This window comes from Nerophis ophidion, linkage group LG11, assembly GCF_033978795.1.
Source record: "Nerophis ophidion isolate RoL-2023_Sa linkage group LG11, RoL_Noph_v1.0, whole genome shotgun sequence".
Lineage (NCBI taxonomy): Eukaryota > Metazoa > Chordata > Actinopteri > Syngnathiformes > Syngnathidae > Nerophis > Nerophis ophidion.
In genome coordinates, this window is record NC_084621.1 from 67,176,387 (window position 1) to 67,204,024 (window position 27,638).

General features: G+C 40.4%; 1 protein-coding gene across 3 annotated transcripts in view; it reads left to right on the forward strand.

Annotated features, from left to right (window-relative positions):
- The window catches only part of LOC133562376 (intermembrane lipid transfer protein VPS13B-like), an 819,661-nt gene that overhangs the window by 667,987 nt on the left and 124,036 nt on the right, over nucleotides 1-27,638 (forward strand). For all 3 annotated transcript variants that reach the window (XM_061916536.1, XM_061916534.1, XM_061916535.1), the window contains exon 47: nucleotides 24,664-24,819. In XM_061916536.1, the coding sequence (XP_061772520.1) occupies nucleotides 24,664-24,819 (156 nt within the window). The remainder of the gene's footprint in view (nucleotides 1-24,663; nucleotides 24,820-27,638) is intronic.

The following is a 27,638-nucleotide window of genomic DNA, read 5'->3' on the forward strand; positions in this document are numbered from 1 at the left end:
TTGGAATATTCTCCCACATGAACAAAAGCGCCAAAACATTTGTTGTGCAAACACAATTTAAATCAGTCCTTGTTAAACAGTAGCAGTTAAATAGCATATTTTATGAGAATCAACTCAAAAAATGTAAATACAAACATTTAAGCTTATTGCCACTGCCAGGGTATTTAAGTTATCCTGTTTGTTATGGAAAATAAATATAATCTACATACAAATCTCTGAGCCACAATCATAACATCTGAACAGGCAATTTCTGAGGTAACAGCAGAAACATTTTTTTTTTATCAGGGATCTTATGTTTAAAAAACCTATATTATAGGTAGTGGGCTGTTTTAGGGAATTTTTGATCAAATTATCCATAGTAGCAATATTAATAATGTTGTGTTTATTCTGCGTAGTGCACTTAAAATAATTATGACCATATCTAGGAATTGATATGATGGGAGTTTTCCGATTGTTTGCTTGGTGCTTTGATAAACTGAAGGCATCATATACATGGTACTATATTGTGATGTTATGAGCCAGGGAAAAAAAAGAACTACCCTACCCAGCATGCAACAGGAGTGACGCGGTAGCCCGGTATAGGTTGTGTCGCCATGACGGCATCTTGTATGTTGTGATATGCACGCTCTGAAAGTAAACGTTAAGAAGTCAGCCAACACTCCTGGTCTGCATTATTCATAAATAGACGTACAACACATATACTCCGCTGCTTCACAGGCCGCTGGATGTAGCCGGCAAAGTATTCCCATGCTAGCTAGCCGGTCTAGCAAGCACGCCTCATTCAGTCCAAAACGGCCCGATCTATCCACATCCAGAATTGTCTGGCGGTCGTAAGTGATCCCGGAGTGACCACGCTGTAAGCCAGCCATGACATTTGCAGAATTGTCCAAAAATGTTCCATCTTTACCAAGAGCCCCTCGACGCCGAAGCCTGTCCAGGCGCCGCCATCTTGTTAAGAAAAGGCGTAAGCAAAATAAAAGCATGTAAACAACATACGCAAATGTGCGATAAAATAATTGTCGGCGTTAATAGATTGATGAGTTAACTCGTAATTAACGCATTAATTTGCCCACCCCTAATATATATACATTATTTATACACCTACATTGAAAACATTACATGTGACTCATCTTTTGTAGATGTCAAGATTGGCTCAAAAGGGAGTGGGAAGAAGTAAACTTATTTGGTCCCACCCCTATACATATACAATATATATATATACACAAATATAATACAATAATACATATAATATAATTCAATTCAGTGTTTGCTGCATAGATGCTATATATTATTTATATATAATACATTTAAATTCATACACACTTACATATATACATATGCACACACACATATATACACAACACACACATATATGTACACACATATATACAATCCATATACATATATATACATACATATACATACATAATCACATACATACACACACACACACACATATAAATACTATAAACTATATATATACATATATATATATGTGTATATATATATATATATATATATATATATATATATATATACTATATATAGGGACGGCGTGGCGCAGTGGGGAGAGTGGCCGTGCGCAACCCGAGCGTCCCTGGTTCAATTCCCACCTAGTACCGACCTCGTCACGTCCGTTGTGTCCTGAGCAAGACACTTCACCCTTGCTCCTGATGTGTTCTGGTTGGCGCCTTGCATGGCAGCTCCCTCCATCAGTGTGTGAATGTGTGTGTGAATGGGTAAATGTGGAAGTAGTGTCAAAGCGCTTTGAGTACCTTGAAGGTAGAAAAGCGCTATACAAGTACAACCCATTTATCATTTATATATATAATAGTATATATAATATACACTTTTGTCTAAACGTTATTATTCAGATGTTCTCCCGAAATGTGTTTGTCATTCTTGTTTGGTGTGAGTTCACAGTGTGGCGCATATTTGTAACAGTGTTAAAGTTGTTTATACGGCCACCCTCAGTGTGACCTGTATGGCTGTTGACCAAGTATGCCTTGCATTCACTTATGTGTGTGTAATAGCCGCATATATTATGCGAGTGGGCCTGCACGCTGTTTGTATGGAGGAAATGCGGACGCGACGACAGGTTGTAGAGAATGCTAAAGGCACCTCAATATTGTTGTCGTGGTGAAAATCGGGAGAATGCTTCATCAATCAATCAATCAATCAATGTTTATTTATATAGCCCCAAATCACAAATGTCTCAAAGGACTGCACAAATCATTACGACTACAACATCCTCGGAAGAACCCACAAAAGGGCAAGGAAAACTCACACCCAGTGGGCAGGGAGAATTCACATCCAGTGGGACGCCAGTGACAATGCTGACCATGAGAAACCTTGGAGAGGACCTCAGATGTGGGCAACCCCCCCCCTCTAGGGGACCGAAAGCAATGGATGTCGAGCGGGTCTAACATGATACTGTGAAAGTTCAATCCATAGTGGCTCCAAGACAGCAGTGAGAGTCCCGTCCACAGGAAACCATCTCAAGCGGATCAGCAGCGTAGAGATGTCCCCAACCGATACAGGCGAGCGGTCCATCCTGGGTCCCGACGAGCGGTCCATCCTGGGTCTCGACTCTGGACAGTCAGTACTTCATCCATGGTCATCGGACCGGACCCCCTCCACAAGGGAGGGGGGGACATAGGAGAAAGAAAAGAAGCGGCAGATCAACTGGTCTAAAAAGGAGGTCTATTTAAAGGCTAGAGTATACAGATGAGTTTTAAGATGAGACTTAAATGCTTGCCCCGGGAGATTTTCGGGCGGGGTCACTGGACTTCGGGAGGTTTGGCAAGTGTGAGAAATTGCGGTGTTACAGCGGCACTGTTGCTGTGTAATAACGGCGGGCCAGCTGTAATGTTAATTTGATATTGCCTCAAGGGCCAAATTAAATTACACAGCGGGCCATATTTGGCCCGCGGGCCAGAGTTTAACACCCATGATTTACACGGTTAAGATTTGAAAAGGTGATTAACAACATCCATTAAAAAGTTATCAATGTGTCGTGCTACACACTCTTCTATATTTACAAGCACATGACATCCACTCCTCATCCCATCCTGTTGTTTTTCAGGACTCTGGCGTGTGGTGTGGATAGTTGAAATATCTGGCTACTCAGTACAGGAAGCAGCCTCGCTGATGGAAATCATTGTGGTTTTTGTGGTTAAGCTGGGAGAGGGGTGTAAAAAGCCCCCAGGATTTTGGAGTTTTAAGTGCCTACATGAGTTCATCAGAATTTGAATAAAGCGTAATTTGCTCCAGCAGCGGGCTTCTATGGTTGCCTCGTTATAGTGATTGTCGCTCTAAAGTCTATGTTTCATAGTTGGAGGGATTGCGCAATAGTGGTCCTTGGTTTAATCCCCAGACTGACCTTATAAACGTACGGAAAGGCCTTTAACCCCAAACCGCTCTCGTGAAGCTGCCGCTTGGCCCAAAGATTAGACTGCGGTTTTACAAGGCAGCTTCCAGGTGTGATTGTTGAACTATTTTGACATGGCGAGGACATTCTTCTAGAACGGCGCTTCTTAACCTTTTTGGAGGTGCCGCACCCCACCAGTTTCATGTGCGCATTCATCAAACCCTTCTGTAGTGAAAAATAAAATGTTTTATTTTTTTTTTTTCAAATTCAAGACAAAGTTATATGTTTTCGCTAACACTTTAGTATGGGAAACATACTCTAAGTAACAAAGACTTAAGTTGGAGTTTTTTGGACACTAGGGGAAAATATTCCCAGTAACAAAGACTTAATTTAGAGTTATTTGGTTAGAGTTAGAGCAGTGGTCCCCAACCACCGGGGACCCGATTGGTACCGGGCCGCAGAAGATTTTTTTATTCATTTTTAAGTATCAGTACTAGCGGTGGAGGTGGTGTTACAGCGGCACCGACGCTGTTTAACACCGGCGGGCCAGCTCTAATGCTAAATTGATATTGCCTCAAGGGCCAAATTAAATTACACAACGGGGCCAGAGTTTGACACCCATGATCTAAAGCAGGGGTGCCCACACTTTTTCTGCAGGCGAGCTACTTTTCAATTGACCAACTCGAGGGGATCTACCTCATTTATATATATCATTTATATGTATTTATTTATGAAAGAGACATTTTTGTAAACAAGTTAAATGTGTTTAATGATAATACAAGCATGTGTAACACATATAGATGTCTTTCTTTCACGAAGACAAGAATATAAGTTGGTGTATTACCTGATTCTGATGACTTGCATTGATTGGAATCAGACAGTAATGATGATAACGCCCACATTTTCAAATGGAGGAGAAAAGAAGTGGTCCTTTCTGTACAATACCACATGAAAGTGGTTGGTTTTTGGCATCTAATTCATCCAGCTTCCATACACTTTACAAGAAAAACATTGGCGGCAAATTCCGTAGCTTGCTTGATTGACATTCACGGCACCCGGGGGTCTTGTGAGATGACGCTGGCTGCTGCCAGTTCATTATTATGAAAAAATGACAGAGAGGAAGGCGAGAAACACTTTTTATTTCAACAGACTTTCGCGCCGTCCCTTCCGTCAAAACTCTAAAGGCCGACTGCACATTTCCTATCTTCACAATAAAAGCCCTGCTTCATGCTGCCTGCGCTAACAAAATAAGAGTCTCGGAAAACTGGCGTGCACAAGTGATGTGCACGCCAGCTTTCTGAGGGATCATTTGTGCACGCCAGTTTTCCGAGACTCTGTATTTAGTTAGCGCAGGCAGCATGAAGCAGGGCTTTTATTGTGAAGATAGGAAATGTGCAGTCGGCCTTTAGAGTTTTGACGGAAGGTACGGCGCGAGAGTCTGTTGAAATAAAAAGTGTTTCTCGCCTTCCTCTCGGTCATATTTTCATAATAATGATCTTGCAGCAGCCAGCGTCATCTCACAAGACCCTCGGGTACCGTGAATGTCATTTAAGTGACGTCTTGGTGAAGATTGATGATCACTAATTTTTAGGTCTTTTTTTTTTTTTTTTAAAAGCCTGGCTCGAGATCGACTGACACACCCCCCGCGGTCGACTGGTAGTTCGCGATCGACGTAATAATAGGCACCACGATTCTAAAGGATGCATAACGTAACCCCAGCCTCTACTGTAGCATCTATTCCATGCGCCCTAGGCCATTCATTGAAGGTGCGCCTTATTGTGCGGAAAATACGGTCCATGGAAAAAATACTTTATCCAATCTTTTTTGTGTTTTCCTCCACATCCGGCTGAGAGCTTTACTTAATATCTAAATAAGTACATCCATTTCGCTCTGATATCACGACGGAGCCAGACTGCATCGCCCGCAAACTGAGGCATCCAAAAATGCCTCATTTGTTGTTTTTTTTTTGGACTGTTTGTCTCAATTAAGCTCACGGGTGAGAAGGAGCCAGTGCTCGCTGACTTCAGGTGAGAGTTGGGTGACACTGTGTACAGTCACAGGAAACATAACACTCACATGGTCAAAATAGTGCCTTTATTTGAATTGATTTGTCATAATATGATTTTGGGATGTGGGAGGAAGCCTGACCACCCGAAATGAATCATCAGAGATTTGAACTCTCATTGGCCAACATGCTGACCACTTAATTTCCCCTCAGGGATTAATAAAGTGCTTCTGGTTGTGATTGTTGCGGCGAGTCTTAATTCAAAAGTGGCATATTTAGTAAATGACTCTTTTATTCATGCTTTTCAGTCCAACCCCATGTTTTAGATCAGAGCAATGTTTTGATGGTAATAGTGATGGGTGAAACGATACTGAAGCATTGAGACATTATGAAACACAAGGATTGATATTGTGTCCCAATCGATACCTCGGTGTGTGTCTGTGTTACATGAAGGGAAAAAAGTGGGACTGATACACCTGCTGTAAGCGTTTTTTTAAGAAACGTTTTGTCACAATCATCAATTTAAAGGCCGACTGAAAGCCACTACTAGCGACCACGCAGTCTGATAGTTTATATATCAATGATGAAATATTAACATTGCAACACATGCCAATACGGCCGCTTTAGTTTACTAAATTGCAATTTTAAATTTCTCGGGAGTTTCTTGTTGAAAACGGGGCGTGACGTCACGGACTGTAAGGAAATATTAGCGCTGCACACACACACAGCTAAAAGTCGTCTGCTTTAAACGCATAATTACACAGTATTTTGGACATCTGTGTTGCTGAATCTTTTGAAATTTATTCAATTAATAATGGAGAAGTCAAAGTAGAAAGATGGAGTTGGGAAGCTTTAGCCTTTAGCCACACAAACACACGGTGATTCCTTGTTTAAAATTCCCGAAGGTGAAGCTTTCCTATGGATCGGAGCGGTCAAGCGAACATGGATCCCGACCAAATGCCAAGCAGCAGTTTTCGGTGAGAAAATTGTGGTAAAAAGTCGCCACTTACTGTAGATCAGCTGAGCTTGTGCCGTCGACTTCCATCAGACACTGGCCTCAAGACAACCTTGGACACACTCCTTCGACTATCAGGTACTATTAATCTCACTAAAACACTAGCAACACAATAGAAAAATAAGGGATTTCCCAGAATTATCTTAGTATATGTGTCTAAAAGTATCTGAAGTACTGGCTGTCCAGAGTCGAGACCCAGGATGGACCGCTCGCCTGTGTATCGGTTGGGGACATCTCTACGCTGCTGATCCGCCTCCACTTGAGATGGTTTCCTGTAGACGGGACTCTTGCTGCTGTCTTGGATCCGCTTTGAACTGAACTCTCGCGGCTGTGTTGGAGCCACTATGGATTGAACTTTCACAGTATCATGTTAGACCCGCTCGACATCCATTGCTTTCGGTCCCCTAGAGGGGGGGGTTGCCCACATCTGAGGTCCTCTCCAAGGTTTCTCATAGTCAGCATTGTCACTGGCGTCCCACTGGATGTGAATTCTCCCTGCCCACTGGGTGTGAGTTTTCCTTGCCCTTTTGTGGGTTCTTCCGAGGATGTTGTAGTGGTAATGATTTGTGCAGTCCTTTGAGACATTTGTGATTTGGGGCTATATAAATAAACAATGATTGATTGATTGATTGATTGAATCTGTCCCAATGCAATCACGTTTTTGGGGGGTTTTTTTCTAGTCCGTCGCTATCAATATCCTCAAACACGAATCTTTCATCCTCGCCCAAATTAATGGGGGAATTGTCGTTTTCTAGGTCCGAATAGCTCTTTTTGTTGGAGGCTCCCATTAAAAACAATGTGAATATGTGAGGAGCCCTCAACGGGTGACGTCTTTTTCTGCGACTTCCGGTAAAGGCAGGGCTTTTCTATTAGCGACCAAAAGTTGCGAACTTTATCGTCTGTGTTCTCTACTAAATCCTTTCAGCAAAAATATGGCAATATCGCGAAATGATCAAGTATGACACATAGAATGGAATGAAAAGAAAATCTCATTTCAGTAGGCCTTTAAATGGAAGTAGGAAGAAGAAAAGATTCTGAAGTGTGAGATCACATGTTCTTCTTTTCCTGTTTACTATTTGACTCATCGACCAAAGTTGCACCTTTCATTATCTTTTTTTCTGCACTATTCGTTTTAAAAAAGTTGGTAGCCAATTTTATTTGCAAGTTAAATGTAATGACTTATTTAATCCAGCAGGTGGTGTTATTATAAAACACCAACATAGTATAAGTGCAGTGTCAATACAGCCAGTTAGTGTGCCACACACTCACTAAGGCATCATTTATCCATCACTAGATATTATTTCACCTCACATTCTGTAATCAGAGGTGACAGCAAGATGTGTTTAACTTTCTTTTGCCAACGGAGAAGACAACAAAAAATACTAAACATAGATGGTCAAAAGTGTATTTCTTAATGTTTCTATTGGCTGCAGCAATGTAGAAATGAAGAGACGGCACATAAATCAGCACCGCAGGCATTTGAGTTGGGCTTTACTTGTTTGGGAAAGAGGAATTGTACGTTATTGTGTCTTTTCCCCCAATTCACTCTTCCTTATTGACCCTTAGTCCTAGACTATGCTTTTTTTTCCCCACCAGTACTTATTAGGGATAAATGGGATGTCTTTAAAATGTCCAACAATAAAAATTTATGTTTACATTCAAGAGACGTATTTTCATTTTTTTGTAACCAACCTTTAAAAAAATAAAAAAACAATACACTCAGTCAATTCCTTAACTCCTGACCACAAACTCTACAGCCAAGACTCCATGAGAAATATAATGAGGACTGGCAGTCTCCTTATTTGTCACCCCCTTTTTCTTTTTCTATCTCGGTTTTCTGAAATCCTTCTCATCACTCTAAATTCTGCCAGCCCAATATTTACTTAGGAGGCTTGTTTTTCCCCCTCTGATTTGCTGTGAGATTATGTTATGACTCCGTGGTGTGTATCAGATGAGCCATTGTTCTGTCATGGTTCCTGCGTGTATTATGTTTATACGTAGAAGTAATTCAACTCTGTGGACTTTGTCCCACAGAAACCTCTCTCCGTCTCTTTTTCTGACTTGGTGTAATAATTCAATAATTCACATTGATGAGCATTGAACTTTGAGAATATCTTTTTCCTTGCTTCATCATTTTTTTTAAACATGTCAATGTGTTAGCATTTTTTTGAATGAAATGATGAAAATATTTTCTTCTTCCTTCCAAGTCCTTGTCCTTGAAAGTACAACAAAGGCTTGTAAGTTTGGGAAGCGAAACCCAATTTCTGGTGAAACTCCACATGACAAAAGTCCTGTTAATGATTCCGCTGCATTGTGACTCCAGATTTCAGCAATTGAGATCTTGCCAGTTCACCAAATCACATCAGGCTGTGATGTCAGCTACGCAACCACGTCTCTCATTGTGACTCTTGTCGTTTGAATTTGAATTCACTTATAGCCCTTCTTTTGCCAAGTGTATCACTACATTCGTTTAGGTTGATTAAATATGTCTGTTGTGTGCAGGTTGGTTGACATTTAGTAAGAAATATTTAACAAATAACTTGTGTCTTGTGGCGTCAAGTAGAATCCAATTATCCAGGATAGTTCTAGATCATTCTAATTTGACTGGCTGTTTAACTGTGACCCCAATATGAAGATACCGGTGAACACTTTTGGACCTTTTGGTTCAGCACCACGGACAGCACAAATAGATGTGACCTTTCCCTCCAAAATTAAGCAGCACTGGCATTTAATTGACATTGGCATAATGGTCGTTTTTGTAATGAGTAATATTTCCTTTCACTGAATGACCTCGTTTAACCCTCCTGTTATGTCATGGGTCAAATTGACACGTTTTAAAGTTTGAATATCTGATTGTCTTAATTCAATCAATGTTTATTTATATAACCCCAAATCACAAATGTCTCAAAGGACTGCAAAAAACATTACGACTACAACATCCTCGGAAGAACCCACAAAAGGGCAAGGAAAACTCACACCCAGTGGGCAGGGAGAATTCACATCCAGTGGGACGCCAGTGACAATGCTGACTATGAGAAACCTTGGAGAGGACCTCAGATGTGGGCAACCCCCCCCCCCCCCCTCTAGGGGACCGAAAGCAATGGATGTCGAGCGGGTCTAACATGATACTGTGAAAGTTCAATCCATAGTGGCTCCAACACAGCCGCGAGAGTTCAGTTCAAGCGGATCCAAGACAGCAGAAAGAGTCCCGTCCACAGGAAACCATCCCAAGTGGAGGCGGATCAGCAGCGTAGAGATGTCCCCAACCGATACAGAGGCGAGTGGTCCATCCTGGGTCCCGACGAGCGGTCCATCCTGGGTCTCGACTCTGGACAGCCAGTACTTCATCCATGGTCATCGGACCGGACCCCCTCCACGAGGGAGGGGGGACATAGGAGAAAAAAGAAAAGAAGCGCTAGATCAACTGGTCTAAAAAGGAGGTCTATTTAAAGGCTAGAGTATACAGATGAGTTTTAAGGTGAGACTTAAATGCTTCTACTGAGGTAGCATCTCGAACTGTTACCGGGAGGGCATTCCAGAGTACTGGAGCCCGAATGGAAAACGCTCTATAGCCCGCAGACTTTTTTTGGGCTCTAGGAATCACTAATAAGCCGGAGTCTTTTGAACGCAGATTTCTTGCCGGGACATCTGGAACAATACAATCGGCAAGATAGGATGGAGCTAGACCGTGTAGTATTTTATACGTAAGTAGTAAAACCTTAAAGTCACATCTTAAGTGCACAGGAAGCCAGTGCAGGTGAGCCAGTACAGGTGTAATGTGATCAAACTTTCTTGTTCTTGTCAAAAGTCTAGCAGCCGCATTTTGTACCAACTGTAATCTTTTAATGCTAGACATGGGGAGACCCGAAAATAATACGTTACAGTAATCGAGACGAGACGTAACAAACACATGGATAATGATCTCAGCGTCTTTAGTGGACAAAATGGAGCGAATTTTAGCGATATTACGGAGATGAAAGAAGGCCGTTTTAGTAACGCTTTTAATGTGTGCCTCAAAGGAGAGAGTTGGGTCGGAGATAATACCCAGATTTTTTACCGAGTCACCTTGTTTTATTATTTGGTTGTCAAATGTTAAAGTTGTATTATTAAATAGAGGTCGGTGTCTAGCAGGACCGATAATCAGCATTTCCGTTTTTTCGGCGTTAAGTTGCAAAAAATTAATTAGTGTGATCAACGTGTGATATGAAAATGGTTCCTCTTACATATTTGCAACCACCCCCTGCATGTTTATATCAAATCGTTACTGTTCGAGTCTATTTGACCCAGCAGGTAAAAGAGTGTCAGAAATGTCAGACTATTTCTTTCTTTGCAACTATCAGACATATTTCACCCCAATCTCACACACAGGTGCGAGTGTTATAACTTTTGGCGAGGACCATTGGGGCAAAACATATTAAATATTCTCTGCATAGGAGTCCTACCAACATGACACTCTGTCAGGCAGACCTTTACAAAAAGAGCAGCAGGAGCAAAAGGTCGTCTGTCCATTATACTCTGGAAGTCATCATTGATTATGACCGTGAAAGAGATGAAGATGAAGACTATCTTAGGAAAAATTCTGATTCAAAACATTAACATTTTTAACCAGATGATGGAATGATCTATTGAAATAAAATACAAAATTAAAAATCTATTTATATCTACACCTTATTGATCGTTTATCCTGCTCTACAAAGAGCTAGTGCAGCAAAATGTTGTTCTTATTTGTACTGTAAAGTTCAAATTTTAATGACAATAAAGCATACTTGCCAACCCTCCCGAATTTTCCTGGAGACTCACGAATTTCAGTGCCACTTCCGAAAATCTCCCGGGACAACCATTCTCCCGGATTTCCCGATTTCCATGTGGACCTGAGTGAGGACAGCCTTTCGTCACATCCGCTTTTTCTCTATATAAACCAGGGGTCGGGAACCTTTTTGGTTGAGAGAGCCAAAATGCCAAATATTTTAGAACGTATTTCCTTAATAGCCATATAATATTTTTTTTAAACACTGAACACAAATAAACGCAGCAATTTTTTAAGTAAGACCAACATTTATAGAGTATAATAGGTCTGTAATAACATTGTTATTCTGAAACTAACTGTGGAGGGGGTGTGGCCTGAGGGCCTGCAGCGAACTGGGGTGTGCCAGGACTGGCCTCGAATTCAGCGACAGGTGCGTAGACGGCCCACCTGGGCCTTGTTATCTAATCACTTGTCGCTCTGTTATAAGCAACAGCCAGGAGGAGAGGCGAAGTTGGGGCTGGAGCCAGAGCGCGAGCAAGAACGAAAGAGAAAAGTACAATTGCTGGAAAGCGAATGAGAGACTTATTGAAAAATAAAACAATATTGTAACCCTAAAACAGGCTCTCGTGTCGGTGCTTGGTGGTCTGAAGAACCCCCAGGAGGGCAAGCCCCAGACTAACCAATAATAAATAAATAATTTCTTACCATTAACGCAACTTCTTGAACAGGTGCGGTAGAAAACGGATGGATGGATTAAAAATGCATGAGAATGCTCTATATTTTGAACATTATTTTTAACAATGTGATTACAAGTGGAATTATTCATTACTTATCGTGTTAAGCAATGCCAGCTCAGATTTATCTGAGAGCCAGATGCAGTCATCAAAAGAGCCACATCTGGCTTGCGAGCCACAGGTTCCCTACCCCTGATATAAACAATGTGCCAGCCCATTAATCTTTTAACATTACGGCTTTTGCAGAGTGCACAACTGTACACACAAAAAGAAGGAGACTATTAAATATGTCTCCATTCTCCTAAGGTTTATCTATAACGTACAAAGAAGGCAGGCACGAAGCTATTGCTCTGCGTGTGTTTATTCCAGCCGGCACGTTGATACACTGACACACAACATCCGGATTCCCATCATGCATTGCTTCAAAACTACGGCAAGTAGCAATGTTAAAAAAAACATAACAGAGATGAAGCAGAGGAACGAAGAAGAGACAGTCATGGCGACGACGAGAAGAAGTACGCTTGCAAGTCATCAGAGAGGGTATTCAGCATGGTTAGATAGATAGTGACAGAGAATATAACAAGGATGGACACTAATAAAATTTTATATACAGTATATATATATATATATATATAGGGACGGCGTGGCGCAGTGGGAGAGTGGCCGTGCGCAACCCGAGGGTCACTGGTTCAAATCCCACCTAGAACCAACCTCGTCAGGTCCGTTGTGTCCTGAGCAAGACACTTCACCCTTGCTCCTGATGGGTGCTGGTTGGCGCCTTGCATGGCAGCTCCCTCCATCAGTGTGTGTGAATGGGTAAATGTGGAAGTAGTGTCAAAGCGCTTTGAGTACCTTGAAGGTAGAAAAGCGCTATACAAGTACAACCCATTTATATATATATATATATTAGGACTGTGAATCTCTGGGTGTCCCACGATTCGATTCAATATCGATTCTTGGGGTCACAATTCGATAATATATCGATTTTTTTCGATTCGATTCTCGATTCAAAATGATATTTTTCCGATTCAAAACGATTCTGTATTAATTCAATACATAGATTTCAGCAGGATCTACCCCAGTCTGCTGACATGCTAGCAGAGTAGTAGATTTAAAAAAAAAAAACGCTTTTATAATTGTGAAGGACAATGTTTTATCAACTGATTGCAATAATGTAAATTAGTTTTGACTATTAAACGAACCAAAAATATGACTTATTTTATCTTTGTGAAAACATTGGACACAGTGTGTTGTCCAGCTTATGAGATGCCATGCAAGTGTAAGCCACTGTGACACTATTGTTCTTTTTTATTATTTTTATAAATGTCTAATGATAATGTCAATGAGGGATTTTTAATCACTGCTATGCTGAAATGATAACTAATATTGATACTGTTGTTGATAATATTCATTTTTGTTTTACTACTTTTGGTTTGTTCTGTGTGGTGTTTGTGTCTCCTCTCAATTGCTCTGTTTATTGCAGTTCTGAGTGTTGCTGGGTCAGGTTTGGTTTTGGAATTGGATTGCATTGTTATGGTATTGCTGGGTAGTGGTTTGTTGGATTGATACAAAAAAATAATAATAAAATAAAATAATAAAAAATCGATTTAAAAAAAAATAAGAATCAATTCTGAATCGCACAACGGATTCGATTCGTATTTGAATCGATTTTTTCCCACGCCCCTAATATATATATATATATATATATGTATACCTGAATTTCAGTGAATTCTAGCTATAAATATACTCCTCCCCCTTAACCCCGCCCCCGAATTCGGAGGTCTCAATGTTGGCAAGTATGGCATAAAGGACGTCTACGTCTATTCCTATTCCTCCATGCAATACATTCATGTCAACAAATGGTAAAACACAGTGGTGTTCATCCCCAAAATAAGCGCCAGGCCAAACTGTCTCGCAGAAAACATAATAAAGATGGCAGTGCCTCGTCTGACGATTGACATCAAGTCAACTTTCGAGCTGGTCATGCCAGATTCAATACAGAAAATCTTTCTGGAAATTAATCATCTAAAAGGGAGGTTTATTTTTTTTTAGAGAAGTGGAAGGAGCTGAGCAAAACACATTTATGTGCATATCTGGGGCTCCTCGTTTTGGCTTGGTGAATTGACAGCCAGTCTGTGGGATGCAAAGACAGGCAATGCTATATTTTGAACCACAATGTCTCAGGAGACTTCTCACATTTTCTCCAGAGTAATTGAGGCGGACAGTGTGGGACAAGTGGCTGAAGCAATTTCCACTACTTTATAAACCAGGCCCTAATATCACAATGCATGACAAGGCTGGTGGCATTCCAAGGTCGCTGCCCATTTTTGAAAAACATGCTTTCCAAACAAGCTAAATATTTGGTTACCCTAAATAATGATAGAAAAGTTAGTAATGGAGTTGGTAAAAAAAAATATTCACAATGCTTGTTGGGATTTTTGGGGGGGTTTCGGACATCTTTTGGATAAGTAAACATGCAGGGGATCAAATCCACCCAGGAACAACATTGCTTTTCCTGACAAATGAACATAATAGGACATAAACCTTAAAGACCTACTGAAATGAGATTTTCTTATTCAAACGGAGATAGCAGGTACATTCTATGTGTCATACTTGATCATTTCCCGATATTGCCATATTTTTGATGAAAGGATTTAGTAGAGAACATCCACGATAAAATTCACAACTTTTTGTCGCTAACAGAAAAGCCTTGCCTTTACCGGAAGTAGCAGACGATGACGTCACCCGTTGAGGGCTCCTCACATCCGCACATTGTTTTTAATGGGAGCCTCCAACAAAAAGAGCTATTCGGACCGAGAAAACGACAATTTTCCCATTAATTTGAGCGAGGATGAAAGATTTGTGTTTGAGGATATTGATAGCGACGGACTACAAAAAAAAGTCAAGTTAAAAAAAAAAACGCGATTGCATTGGGACGGATTCAGATGTTTTTAGACACATTTACTAGGATTATTCGGGGAAATCCCTTTTCTTTCTATTGTGTTGCTAGTGTTTTAGTGAGTTTAATAGTACCTGATAGTCGGAGGGGTTTGACCACGGGTGTCTTGAGGCCAGTGTCTGATGGAAGTCGACGGCACAAGCTCAGCTGATCTCCGGTAAGTGGTGACACAAAAAATCTGTCTGTCAACACTGAATATTGCATTGTTGCATTTCTTTTCACAGTTTATGAACTTACATTCATATTTTGTTGAAGTATTATTCAATACATTTATTTATAAAGGATGTTTGAATTGTTGCTATTTTTAGAATATTTAAAAAAAATCTCACGTACCCCTTGGCATACCTTCAAGTACCCCCAGGGGTACGCATACCCCCATTTGAGAACCACTGTGCTAGTGTGTAAACTGAATATTTTGGGCGGATTTCACGGCCTTCACTGTAACATTTTCTACGGCAACTAATGGCGGGAATGCTTGTAACTAATTTCTTCTTGCAACTTAAAGCATAAGAATGGACAGCGGCACAGTTCTTATCTAAAAAACCCTCTTAAGCTGGGGAAGTCTTATATTGAGGTACTACTGTATACGGTTATTTTAAAACACATCTTTTGGTCTTTTGACACTATTTTGTGTCATTTCCTGCAGAAACATTAAACAACTATGTATTATTTTGAGTACATTGTAATCAGAGGTGGGTAGTAACACGCTACATTTACATTACAATGTTCCCCATTAATTTGAACGAGGATGAAAGATTTGTGTTTGAGGATATTGATAGCGACGGACCAGAAAAAAAAAAATCAAGTAAAAAAAAAAAATGCGATTGCATTGGGACGGATTCAGATGTTTTTAGACACATTTACTAGGATAATTCTGGGAAATCCATTTTCTTTCTATTGTGTTGCTAGTGTTTTAGTGAGTTTGATAGTACCTGTTAGTCGAAAGGGTTTGACTACGGGTTTTTTGAGGCCAGTGTCTGATGGAAGTCGACGGCACAAGCTAAGCTGATCTCCGGTAAGTGGCGACTTTTTACCACAATTTTCTCACCGAAAACTGCTGGTTGACATTTGGTCGGGATCCATGTTCGCTTGACCGCTCTGATCCATAGTAAAGCTTCACCTCTGGGAATTTTAAACAAGGAATCACCGTGTGTTTGTGTGGCTAAAGGCTAAAGCTTCCCAACTCCATCTTTCTACTTTGACTTCTCCATTATTAATTGAACAAATTGCAAAAGATTCAGCAACACAGATGTCCAAAATACTGTGTAATTATGCGGTTAAAGCAGACGACTTTTAGCTGTGTGTGTGTGCAGCGCTAATATTTCCTAACAGTCCGTGACGTCACGCTTACACGTCATCATTCAGCAACGTTTTCAATAAGAATCTCCCGGGAATTTTAAAATTGCAATTTAGTCAACTAAAAAGGCCGTATTGGCATGTGTTGCAATGTTAATATTTCATCATTGATATATAAACTATCAAACTGCGTGGTGGGTAGTAGTGGCTTTCAGTAGGCCTTTAAAGTAAACGACAGCCCAGATAGAATAGCCACAGCGTCTCTATGAACACAGAAGCACGGCTGAACATCCTGTGTTCATTTCATCTGAAGCCGATCGTTGACGTCTTTTTGCAGACCTTGCCACCCTCAGCATTAACGGGGATATTGCAAAGTGACTGTTTACTGCAAAGTAGATCATCATAACTTTGCTTATGACTGAGTAAGACTGCGCTTAATCATTTAGTCCTGGGATGAGATTAAAGCAGACAAGCAGTAGACGTGACATAGACCTATGAAAGAATCTGCTTCTTTGATTGACTCATGGGTTATTATTACTATTTGAGGCGGGTGCTTCTCAGAAGTTAGCACCATTACTGAATATGTCGGTTCCTTGTTTGGGTTATGCATGTGATTCCCATAGCAACCTTAAAAGTTGGCACTTACATAATTGGTTGAGAAGAAAAAAAACATTAAAAAGTCAACATGTGTTCATCATTTGTCAGCAGTAAGGTATTTAGGCATGTCTGATAGTACAATTGATGCATCCGGTGGTGATCCACTCCCCGTCTTGAATGTGACTGTACTGTCACATATTTACACTATAATAATCGAGCATGGTAGTTGAAATCCTTGTGGATTATATCCATATTTCAGAGTTATTTTTCGTTTCGTATACCCTTTTATAAAACAACTATAATATTAAAGAATAGCTTTTGGCCAAGTTTACCAAGTGAAGGAATAGGCATAATAGAACATCACTACACGACTCAAATATTCTTTATCAATACATTAATACAGGGGTGCCCATTACGTCGATCGCGAGCTACCAGTCGACCGCGGCGGGTGTGTCAGTCGATCTCGAGCCAGGCTTTTAAAAAAAAATAGACCTAAAAATTAGTGATCATCAATCTTCACCAAGACGTCACTTAAATGACATTCACAGTACCGGAGGGTCTTGTGAGATGACGCTGGCTGCTGCAAGATCATTATTATGAAAATATGACCGAGAGGAAGGCGAGATACACTTTTTATTTCAACAGACTCTCGCGCCGTACCTTCTGTCAAAACTCTAAAGGCCGACTGCACATTTCCTATCTTCACAATAAAAGCCCTGCTTCATGCTGCCTGCGCTAACTAAATACAGAGTCTCGGAAAACTGGCGTGCACAAGCGATCCCTCAGAAAGCTGGCGTGCACAAGCCAGCTTTCCGAGACTCTTATTTTGTTAGCGCAGGCAGCATGAAGCAGGGCTTTTATTGTGAAGATAGGAAATGTGCAGTCGGCCTTTAGAGTTTTGACGGAAGGGAAAGTAAAAAGTGTTTCTCACCTTCCTCTCTGTCATTTTTTCATAATAATGAACTGGCAGCAGCCAGCGTCATCTCACAAGACCCTCGGGTGCCGTGAATGTCAATCAAGCAAGCTACGGAATTTGCCGCCAATGTTTTTCTTGTAAAGTGTATGGAAGCTGGATGAATTAGATGCCAAAAACCAACCACTTTCATGTGGTATTGTACAGAAAGGACAACTTTTTTTCTCCTCCATTTGAAAATGTGGGCGTTATCATCATTACTGTCTGATTCCAATCAATGCAAGTCATCAGAATCAGGTAATACACCAACTTATATTCTTGTCATCGTGAAAGAAAGACATCTATATGTGTTACACATGCTTGTATTATCATTAAACACATTTAACTTGTTTACAAAAATGTCTCTTTCATAAATAAATAAATATAAATGATATATATAAATGAGGTAGATCCCCTCGAGTTGGTCAATTGAAAAGTAGCTCGCCTGCAGAAAAAATGAGGGCACCCCTGCATTAATACCTCCATTTACGAGCGTAAATGGTTTTGTGATGGCGCTCTTAACTCAAAACATGATTTAAAATCAATTTAATTGGTGCTTGGCCTCCCGAAACAGCACAATTTTTACATGTACCATGCAATTTAAAAAGAAAAACCCCCTTTTCGATAATATATATATTGTAAGAAAACTAACAAAAAAAATTATAAATAGAATATACTACAATAGTTTTATGAATTAATGTAATAATGTACAGTTTTTAACCTTGGAGAGTGCACTTTAAGGGTATATCCTTCCAGCAGCTTATCCATCAAACACACCATCAGCAGCTTTTACATATTTTCATAGATAATTGTATGCCATTTATATATATATATTAAGATCTTTGGTTGGATTTATAGATTATCTAACACAGTGTCATGCAGACTCGCACTGCTATGCTCGAAATGCTTTGCCAAGTCTGCTACATACACGCGGGCGAGTGACGACACGCATTGTAGAGGACATTTTGTTCCAGCATCGTTCCCAGCTATAAGTCGTCTGTTTTCATCGCATAACTACACAGTATTTTGATACTCATGTCAGGTTTTTTTTTTTAATGTGTTTTTTTCTTTTATTCGATAAATGTCATCCAAAACACTGTCCATCACACTCACGTTTTTCCTTACCATGGCTGAAAAAACAAAGTTATGTCCATCTTTGGTTTTCAGCTAATGCTAGAGCAGTGGTTCTCAACCTTTTTTCAGTGATGTACACCTTGTGAACATTTTTTTAATTCAAGTACCCCCTAATCAGAGCAAAGCCTTTTTGGTTGAAAAAAAGAGGTAAAGACGTAAAATACAGCACTATGTCATCAGTTTCTGATTAATTAAATTGTATATCAGTGCAAAATATTGCTCATTTGTAGTGGTCTTTCTTGAACTATTTGGAAAAAAAGATATAAAAATAACTAAAAACTTGTTGAAAAATAAACAAGTGATTCAATTATAAATAAAGATGTCTACACATAGAAGTAATCATCAACTTAAAGTGCCCTCTTTGGGGATTGTAATAGAGATCCATCTGGATTCATCAACTTCATTCTAAACAAAAAAACATTAACATCAATACTTATGGAACATGTCCACAACAAATCTAGCTGTCAATAATGAATATTGCATTGTTGCATTTCTTTTCACAGTTTATGAACTCCCATTCATATTTTGTTGAAGTATTAATCAATACATTTATTTATAAAGGATTTTTGAATTGTTGCTATTTTTAGAATATTTTTGAAAAATCTCACGTACCCCTTGGCATACCTTCAAGTACCCCCATTTGAGAACCACTGCACTAGTGTCAAAACTTAATATTTTGGGCGAATTTTACGGCCTTCACTGTGACATTTTCTATGCCAACTAATGGCGGGAATGCTTGTAACTCAAATTTCTTCTTGCAACTTAAAGCATAAGAATGTACAGCGGCACATCTCTTATCTAAAAAACCCTCTTAAGCTGGGGAAGTCTTATATTGAGGTACTACTGTACATGGTTGTTTTAAAACACGTCTTGTGGTCTCTTGACACTATTTTGTGTCATTTCCTGCAGAAACATTAAACAACTATGTATTATTTTGAGTACATTGTAATCAGAGGTGGGTAGTAACGCGCTACATTTACATTTACATCTACTTGAGTAACTTTTGGGATAAATTGTACTTCTAAGAATAACTTTAATGCAACATACTTTTACTTTTACTTGAGTATATTTATAGAGAAGAAACGATACTTTTACTCCGCTCCATTTATCTACATTCAGTTCGCTACTCGCTGCTGATTTTTATCGATCTGTTAAGCACGCTTTGTTTATTTTGTTTTGTCAGACAGACCTTCAAAGTCGGCTCTATCACATGCCTGCGTTTCACCAATCAAATGCAGTCACTGGTGACGTTTGACTCCGTTTCACCAATCAAACAGAGCCAGGCGGTCACATGATTAACTGCACACTTTTTTAAAAATAAACCGTTATTTATAAATTTTAACATTTACAAACAGTTAATAAATAATAATCAAACAAAGTACAAAAACAGATGCTGGCTCCGCTGTGAACGGGACTCTCGCTGCTGTGTTGGATCCGCTTTGGACTGGACTCTCGCGACTGTGTTGGATCCATTATGGATTGAACTTTCACAGTATCATGTTAGACCCGCTCGACATCCATTGCTTTCCTCCTCTCCAAGGTTCTCATAGTCATTATTGTCACCGACGTCCCACTGGGTGTGAGTTTTCCTTGCCCTTATGTGGGCCTACCGAGGATGTCGTGGTGGTCTGTGCAGCCCTTTGAGACACTAGTGATTTAGGGCTATATAAGTAAACATTGATTGATTGATTGATTGATGCAAAACAGTAAAAAAAAAACGTACAAAACAGCGCCAGGGGGTTGTAAATTCAAAGTAACTAAAATAGAATGCAAAAAATAAATATATATATATATATATAATAGACAAAGTGCAAAGTCATAGGCTCACTCAATCTCAGTAAATAACTTAAATGTAGAGTTCTAAATCTTTTTGAAAACCACAAAAAACAGGTCGGGTATTGAGAAACTTACATTTATGAATATAAAACTTAGCCAATAGTATAATGAGGTTGCAAAGGTAAAATTAATTTTCAAATTTTTTTTCAATACAGTGTAAAACCAAAATATATATTATTTAATATGTATTATTGTTTTAGTTGCTTAAGAGATATTCCTGGCTCTGTATTTCTTCATTGCTATTTTTATGTTTTTGTGCATTACTTGTTGCCGTCATCATTAAACCAACAGGTTACTCATCAGTTACTCAGTACTTGAGTAGTTTTTTCACAACATACTTTTTACTTTTACTCAAGTAAATATTTGGAGGACTCTTCCTTACTTTTACTTGAGTAATACATCTCTAAAGTAACAGTTCTCTTACTTGAGTACAATTTCTGACTACTCTACCCACCTCTGATTGTAATGTAATGACTTGAACTCAACTTAATAGTGTTTTTTGGGGGGTTTTTTGTACTTTCAATTCCCAATTGTCTCACAGACATATCATAACTTGGTGGCATCATTTGTTGCACAATTTTGCTTTTATCAGTTTGCGCAGTATTGCCATTCTACAAAAAAGTCTACTCACAGTACATAATACTTTCTCTTGGTAGAATTCATTGAAAGAGAGTGTATGAACTGGTCTGATCCATGGGCGGAAAGCCAGTCCACATGTGGCCGACTCGCTTTTTTCTCTGTGTCACAAAAGTTGGAAAGAGGTGAAAAGTCTTTGTATTTTTAATTCTTTTTGTCTTACGTGTCCAATTTGTTTATGTTATTGGCGTTTTCTTGTTTTTCATTGCCTGAGTCAAAGCGGCGACGACTCAGAACAAAAGACACAGTCGTCGTTTGAAGTTTGAGAACACGCTCTTATTATGACGTCCGTCTTAAAGGTCAAGTTGAGCCGCAAGAAAAAGGAGGGAGGGATGACAAGTTAAAGAAGAGAAAAGTGTTGAAATACCAAAACAGTGCACACAGATGGTGCTGAGGCGCTGCACAGGCTTCCAGTAAGTGTACTAAAGATTTGGACTATAATTAACTTCAGTCCAATACTTCTTAACTACTCAGTGAGACTGAAACTAATACTGAGACCTTAAAGCAGGCTTTCGGTCATTTCTGTTTCATCTAACAAAGCGGCTACTTTATCATAATTGCCGTGCTTCTTTAAAGAGTTATATAGTAGTTCTCCACCCTGAGGCCTAATCTTAACCTCCATCACCTGGTTATTTACACCACTTTGCCACTTTCCTTGTGATCATGGCCATCGTGAAGGAGATCTAAGAATTTATGTCACTTATACTCCACCGACAGGAAGGAGAGACCGTCTCAAAGAAAGCGAATTCAGGCTTTGATTAAGAATGTTATTGTAAAGAAATCTGCCTTCAAACAGTGAGGAACGAGCGCAGCGGAGAGAAACATAGAAGGTCTCGACCAGGGCTCCCCTGTACTCTTTGACCTGAGGAGAAATTTGTTTTTCTTAAAAGAAAAGATTGGCTAAAAGTTCAACACATTAAAGTGACGTGTAAATCTTTAAAAATACTTCAAAAAGACTCCTTAGTGTTTTAATCTGCTTGCCTCTCCTCTGGGACAGTATAGTGAAGCCAGAAGCCCCCCTCATGTTCCCTCATGCTAGCTCTTTTTTGTTCAATTCTTTTATTTAACATGTTCTTATTTACCATTTCTAAAAGGGAAAACAAAATACGAAATGTGTAATAGTAAAGTTAGTAAATAATTTGTTGATGGCTTATTAAGAAATAAAGAATGAATAATTGGAAGAGTATACATAATTTTTTTTTTTTAAGTATTTGTTTATTGGGTGTTTAAAGACATACAATTGACGAATGTAAAGACAAATAAAAAAAATGGTGTGCGTGTTTGTGCGCACTTGTGCTTGTTTTGTGTGTGTGTGTGTGCGTGTATGTGTGTTGGTACCCGTACTTATATATATACAGTATATATATATATATATATATATATATATATATATATATATATATATATATATATATATATATGTTGGGGTTTGCTGCTAGCGGGGTGTATAAAATAGTCAGGATGTGTCATGGATACAAAAGATTCTGGGTATTTGTTGTGTTGCGTTCATGTTGTGTTACTGGGAGGATGTTCTCCCGGAATGTGTTTATCAATCTTGTTTGGTGTGGCTTCACAGCGTGGCGCATATTACTAAGAGTGTTAAAATTGTTTATATCACAACCATTAGTGTACTCTTTGTCATCCAGTATGCCTTGCAGTTGTGTGTTTTGTTGCGGAAGCCACACACAACATGATGCTGGACTGACAAGCAGATCGTACATGTTGTAGAAGGCGACAAAGCCAATGGCTTCATAGCAAGCCCTAATACTTATTATCTGGGTGACTGCCGGCAGTCATTCTAGAGAATAATAGCGTCTCCTATTGTCTTCTTCGCTTTATGACACGGGTCTTAAATGGATCTTTGAATGGCAAAGGATACTGATCCCAGAACCATGTATATCAAATATTTCCGGATGATTCAACCGCCACCCGCCCGAATCTAATTAAAATCTGTTTTCGTCATGTCACCCGCCTGACCTGCGGTTTATCCGCGGACTCAGCAGATGAGACCGCAAACCGAGCATCTCTATTATATATATATATATATATATGTATATATATATATATATATATATATATATATATATATATATATATATATGTATATTTATATATAGCTGAGGTAGGCACCAGCACCCCCCGCCACCCCAAAGGGAATAAGCGGTAGGAAAAGGATGGGATGGATGGATGGATATATATATATATTTATATATATATATATATATATATATATATATGTATATATACGTGTGTGTGTGTGTGTGTATATATCAATCCATCCATTTATAGGGACAAGCGGTATAAATGGATAAATCACCCTATCTCTAAGGGAGAGCCCCGCCACACGGCGGAGGAAACTCATTTGGGCCGCTTGTACCCGTGATCTTATCCTTTCGGTCATGACCCAAAGCTCATGACCATAGGTGAGGATGGGAACGTAGATCGACCGGTAAATTTAGAGCTTTGCCTTCCGGCTCAGCTCCTTTTTCACCACAACGGATCGGTACAACGTCCGCATTACTGAAGACGCCGCACCGATCCGCCTGTCGATCTCACGATCCACTCTTCCCTCACTCGTGAACAAGACTCCTAGGTACTTGAACTCCTCCACTTGGGGCAGGGTCTCCTCCCCAACCCGGAGATGGCACTCCACCCTTTTCCGGGGGAGAACCACGGACTCGGACTTGGAGGTCTAAAATATTTTTATTAATTAAAAATGCATGCATTTAGTTGTATTCAGTGTTAAAAAATATTATATGGCTCTCACAGAAATATGTTTTAAAATATTTGGCTTTCATGGCTCTCTCTCAGCCAAAAAGGTTCCCGACCCCTGCTCAAGAGCCAAAAGAAGATTGTGTAGACACAGAATGGCGTTGTCAATAGTTCAGTATATTATATAAAACATGGTCGGAAAATGAATGTATTCTGTATCCGTCTCTTGGTTCCTCCAGCTGTTATTTGTTTACCCTCACACACACACATGCGCACACACACAGGTGGGCTTAATTTTGAAGTGATGAATATGAAGCCGAGAAGCTGGAGAGCCAAGCTATCTGCCTCTGATTTAGACGTGTGCCGAACCGACTGTTCCACATCCATCACACACGCCGCCACAATTAGCTTCCACATCAGCTGTTTTCCACCAGCCAGTTTATTGTGCGCCTCCTTCTACTTTTGCACAGCAGCAGCAGGACTGTTCTGCACCAGTAAACAGGAACTTTGTGTTTGTCTCCCCACCGAAATCTTCTAAACACAAAAATCTTGTTGTTTATGCGCCTTATGTTGAGCGATAAATAAAGGACAGGGGAGACTACCCCTCTGATGTTAAGTGTGCCTCTGTCTCTGCTTTCCTGCATGTCACCCGCACTCTTCCATGCCGCAGCTGCTCCACATCTGCATCGAAGGTTGGGGGAACTGGCGCTGGTCCGAGGCCTTCAATGTGGACAATGTGGGGACCCTGCTCAGGACCATCGAGGACAAAGGTCGCACGGCCTCGCTCGTCATCAAGGTGGTGCAACTTAACGGCGTCCAGAAACAGGTACATGTCTTTTGTTTTAGTTTCACACCCCCCCCCCCCCCCCCCCCCCCCGCCGCCGCTCATACTGCGGTTTGACTCTTCCCCCTTTTTTCAATTTTGTCAATGTTTTATGATGAGCATTATGACCTTTTCCAGTGTAAACTGCTTTACAGTAGTTCAGACGTGACAAAATAAAAACACACATGACCTGTTCGAAATGTTTAAAAGACTAAAACAAGTTTTGATCTTTCATAAAAAACAGCGATCGTAAAATCTCGATTAACGTGAATTTATTTGTCCAATTTAAGATAATTGTCTACAATGACGCCAATGCTAGAGACAGTGGGACTCAGAGTTCCTAATAAAGGCAAAGTATTGGTGTGATATCGCAACACAACTTCACTTTTCCTCTCATTAAACTTCGGGAAAATTCTGAGCTAACCAGGCCTTGGGGCGGCGTGGCTTTAATGGTAGAGCACTCGTGCCAGCAACTTGAGGGTTCCAGGTTCGATTCCAGCCTCTAGGTGCTTTTGCTGTGTCCTTGGGCAAGACACTTTAAAGGCCTACTGAAATGAGATTTTCTTATTTAAACGGGGATAGCAGGTCCATTCTATGTGTCATACTTGATCATTTCGCCATATTGCCATATTTTTGCTGAAAGGATTTAGTAGAGAACATCGACGATAAAGTTCGCAACTTTTGGTCGCTAATAAAAAAGCCTTGCCTGTACCGGAAGTAGCAGACGATGTGCGCGTGACGTCACCGGTGTGAGGGCTACTCACATCTGCTCATTGTTTACAATCATAGACACCAGCAGAAGGAGCGATTCGGACCGAGAAAGCGACGATTTCCCCATTAATTTGAGCGAGGATGAACGATTTGTGGATGAGGAAAGTTGGAGTGAAGCACTAAAAAAAAAGAAAAGAAAGAAAAGGCGACGGCTCCAGGCGGCGGCAGTGGGAGCGATTCAGATGTTTTTAGGCACATTTACTAGGATAATTCTGGAAAATCCCTTATCTGCTAATTGTGTTAATAGTGTTTTAGTGAGATTATGAAGTCATACTTGAAAGTCGGAGGGCTGCGGTGAACGCCAGTGTCTCTACGAGAAGCCAATGGAGGAGCCAAGATCACAGCTGCCTTTTTGACAGCTGCAGAAGGAGGTCGCATAATCCGCTGAAGTCTCCGGTAAGAGCCGACTTAATATCTTAATTGTTGAAGTGAAGTGAAGTGAATTATATTTATATAGCGCTTTTCTCTAGTGACTCAAAACGCTTTACATAGTGATACCCAATATCTAAGTTACATTTAAACCAGTGTGGGGGCACTGGGAGCAGGTGGGTAAAGAGTCTTGCTAAAGGACACAACAGCAGTGACTAGGATGGCGGAAGCGGGAATCAAACCTGCAACCCTCAAGTTGCTGACACGGCCACTCTACCAACCGAGCTATACCGCCATATATATGGTTGAAGCTTTGAAAGTGGAATTCTTTCCCATTCTTGTTTTATGTAAAGCTTCAGTCGTTTAACAGTCCGGGGTCTCCGCTGTTGTATTTTATGCTTCATAAAGCGCCACACATTTTCGATGGGAGACCGGTCTGGACTGCAGGCGGGCCAGGAAAGTACCCACATTGTTTTTTTTACGAAGCCACGCTGTTGTAACACGTGCTGAATGTGGCTTGGCATTGTCTTGCTGAAATGAGCAGGGGCGTCCATAAAAAAGACAGCTCTTAGATGGCAGCATATGTTGTTCAAAAACCTTTATGTACCTTTCAGCATTAATGGTGCCTTCACAGATGTGTAAGTTACCCATGCCTTGGGCACTAATGCACCCCCATACCATCACAGATGCTGCCTTTTGAACTTTGCGTCGATAACAGTCTGGATGGTTCGCTTCCCCTTAGGTCTGGATGACAAGATGTCGAATATTTCCAAAAACAATTTGAAATGTGTACTCGTCAGACTACAGAACCCTTTTCCACTTTGCATCAGTCCATCTTAGAAGATCTCGGGCCCAGAGAAGCCGGCGACGTTTCTGGATGTTGTTGATAAATGGCTTTCGCTTTGCATAGTAGAGCTTTAACTTGCACTCACAGATGTAGCGACAAACTGTATTTAGTGACAGTGGTTTTCTGAAGTGTTGCTGAGGCCATGTGGTGATATCCTTTAGAGATTGATGTCGGTTTTTGATACAGTGCCGTCTGAGGGATCGAAGGTCACGGTCATTCAAGTTGGTTTCCGGCCATGCCGCTTACGTGGCGTGATTTCTCCAGATTCTCTGAACCTTTTGATGATATTATGGACCGTAGATGTTGAAATCCCTAAATCTCCTTGCATTTGCACTTTGAGAAATGTTGTTCTTAAACTGTTTCACTATTGGCTCACGCAGTTGTGGACAAAGGGGTGTACCTCGCCCCATCCTTTCTTGTGAAAGACTGAGCATTTTTTGGGAAGCTGTTTTTATACCCAATCATGGCACCCACCTGTTTCTAATTAGCCTGCACACCTGTGGGATGTTCCGAATAAGTGTTTGATGAGCATTCCTCAGCTTTATCAGTATCATAACAGGACAATTTTTACCTAAAACAGTGTGAATGTTGTCTGTCTATCTGTGTTGGCCCTGCGATGAGGTAGTGACTTGTCCAGGGTGTACCCCGCCATTCGCCCGATTGTAGCTGAGATAGGCGCCAACGCCCCCTGCTACCCCAAAAAGGGAATAAGCGGAAGAAAATGGATGGATGGCGTGGTGCAGTTGGGAGAGTGGCCGTGCCAGCAACCTGAGGGTTCCTTGTTCAATCCCCACCTTCTACCAACCTTGTCACGTCCGTTGTGTCCTTGAGCAAG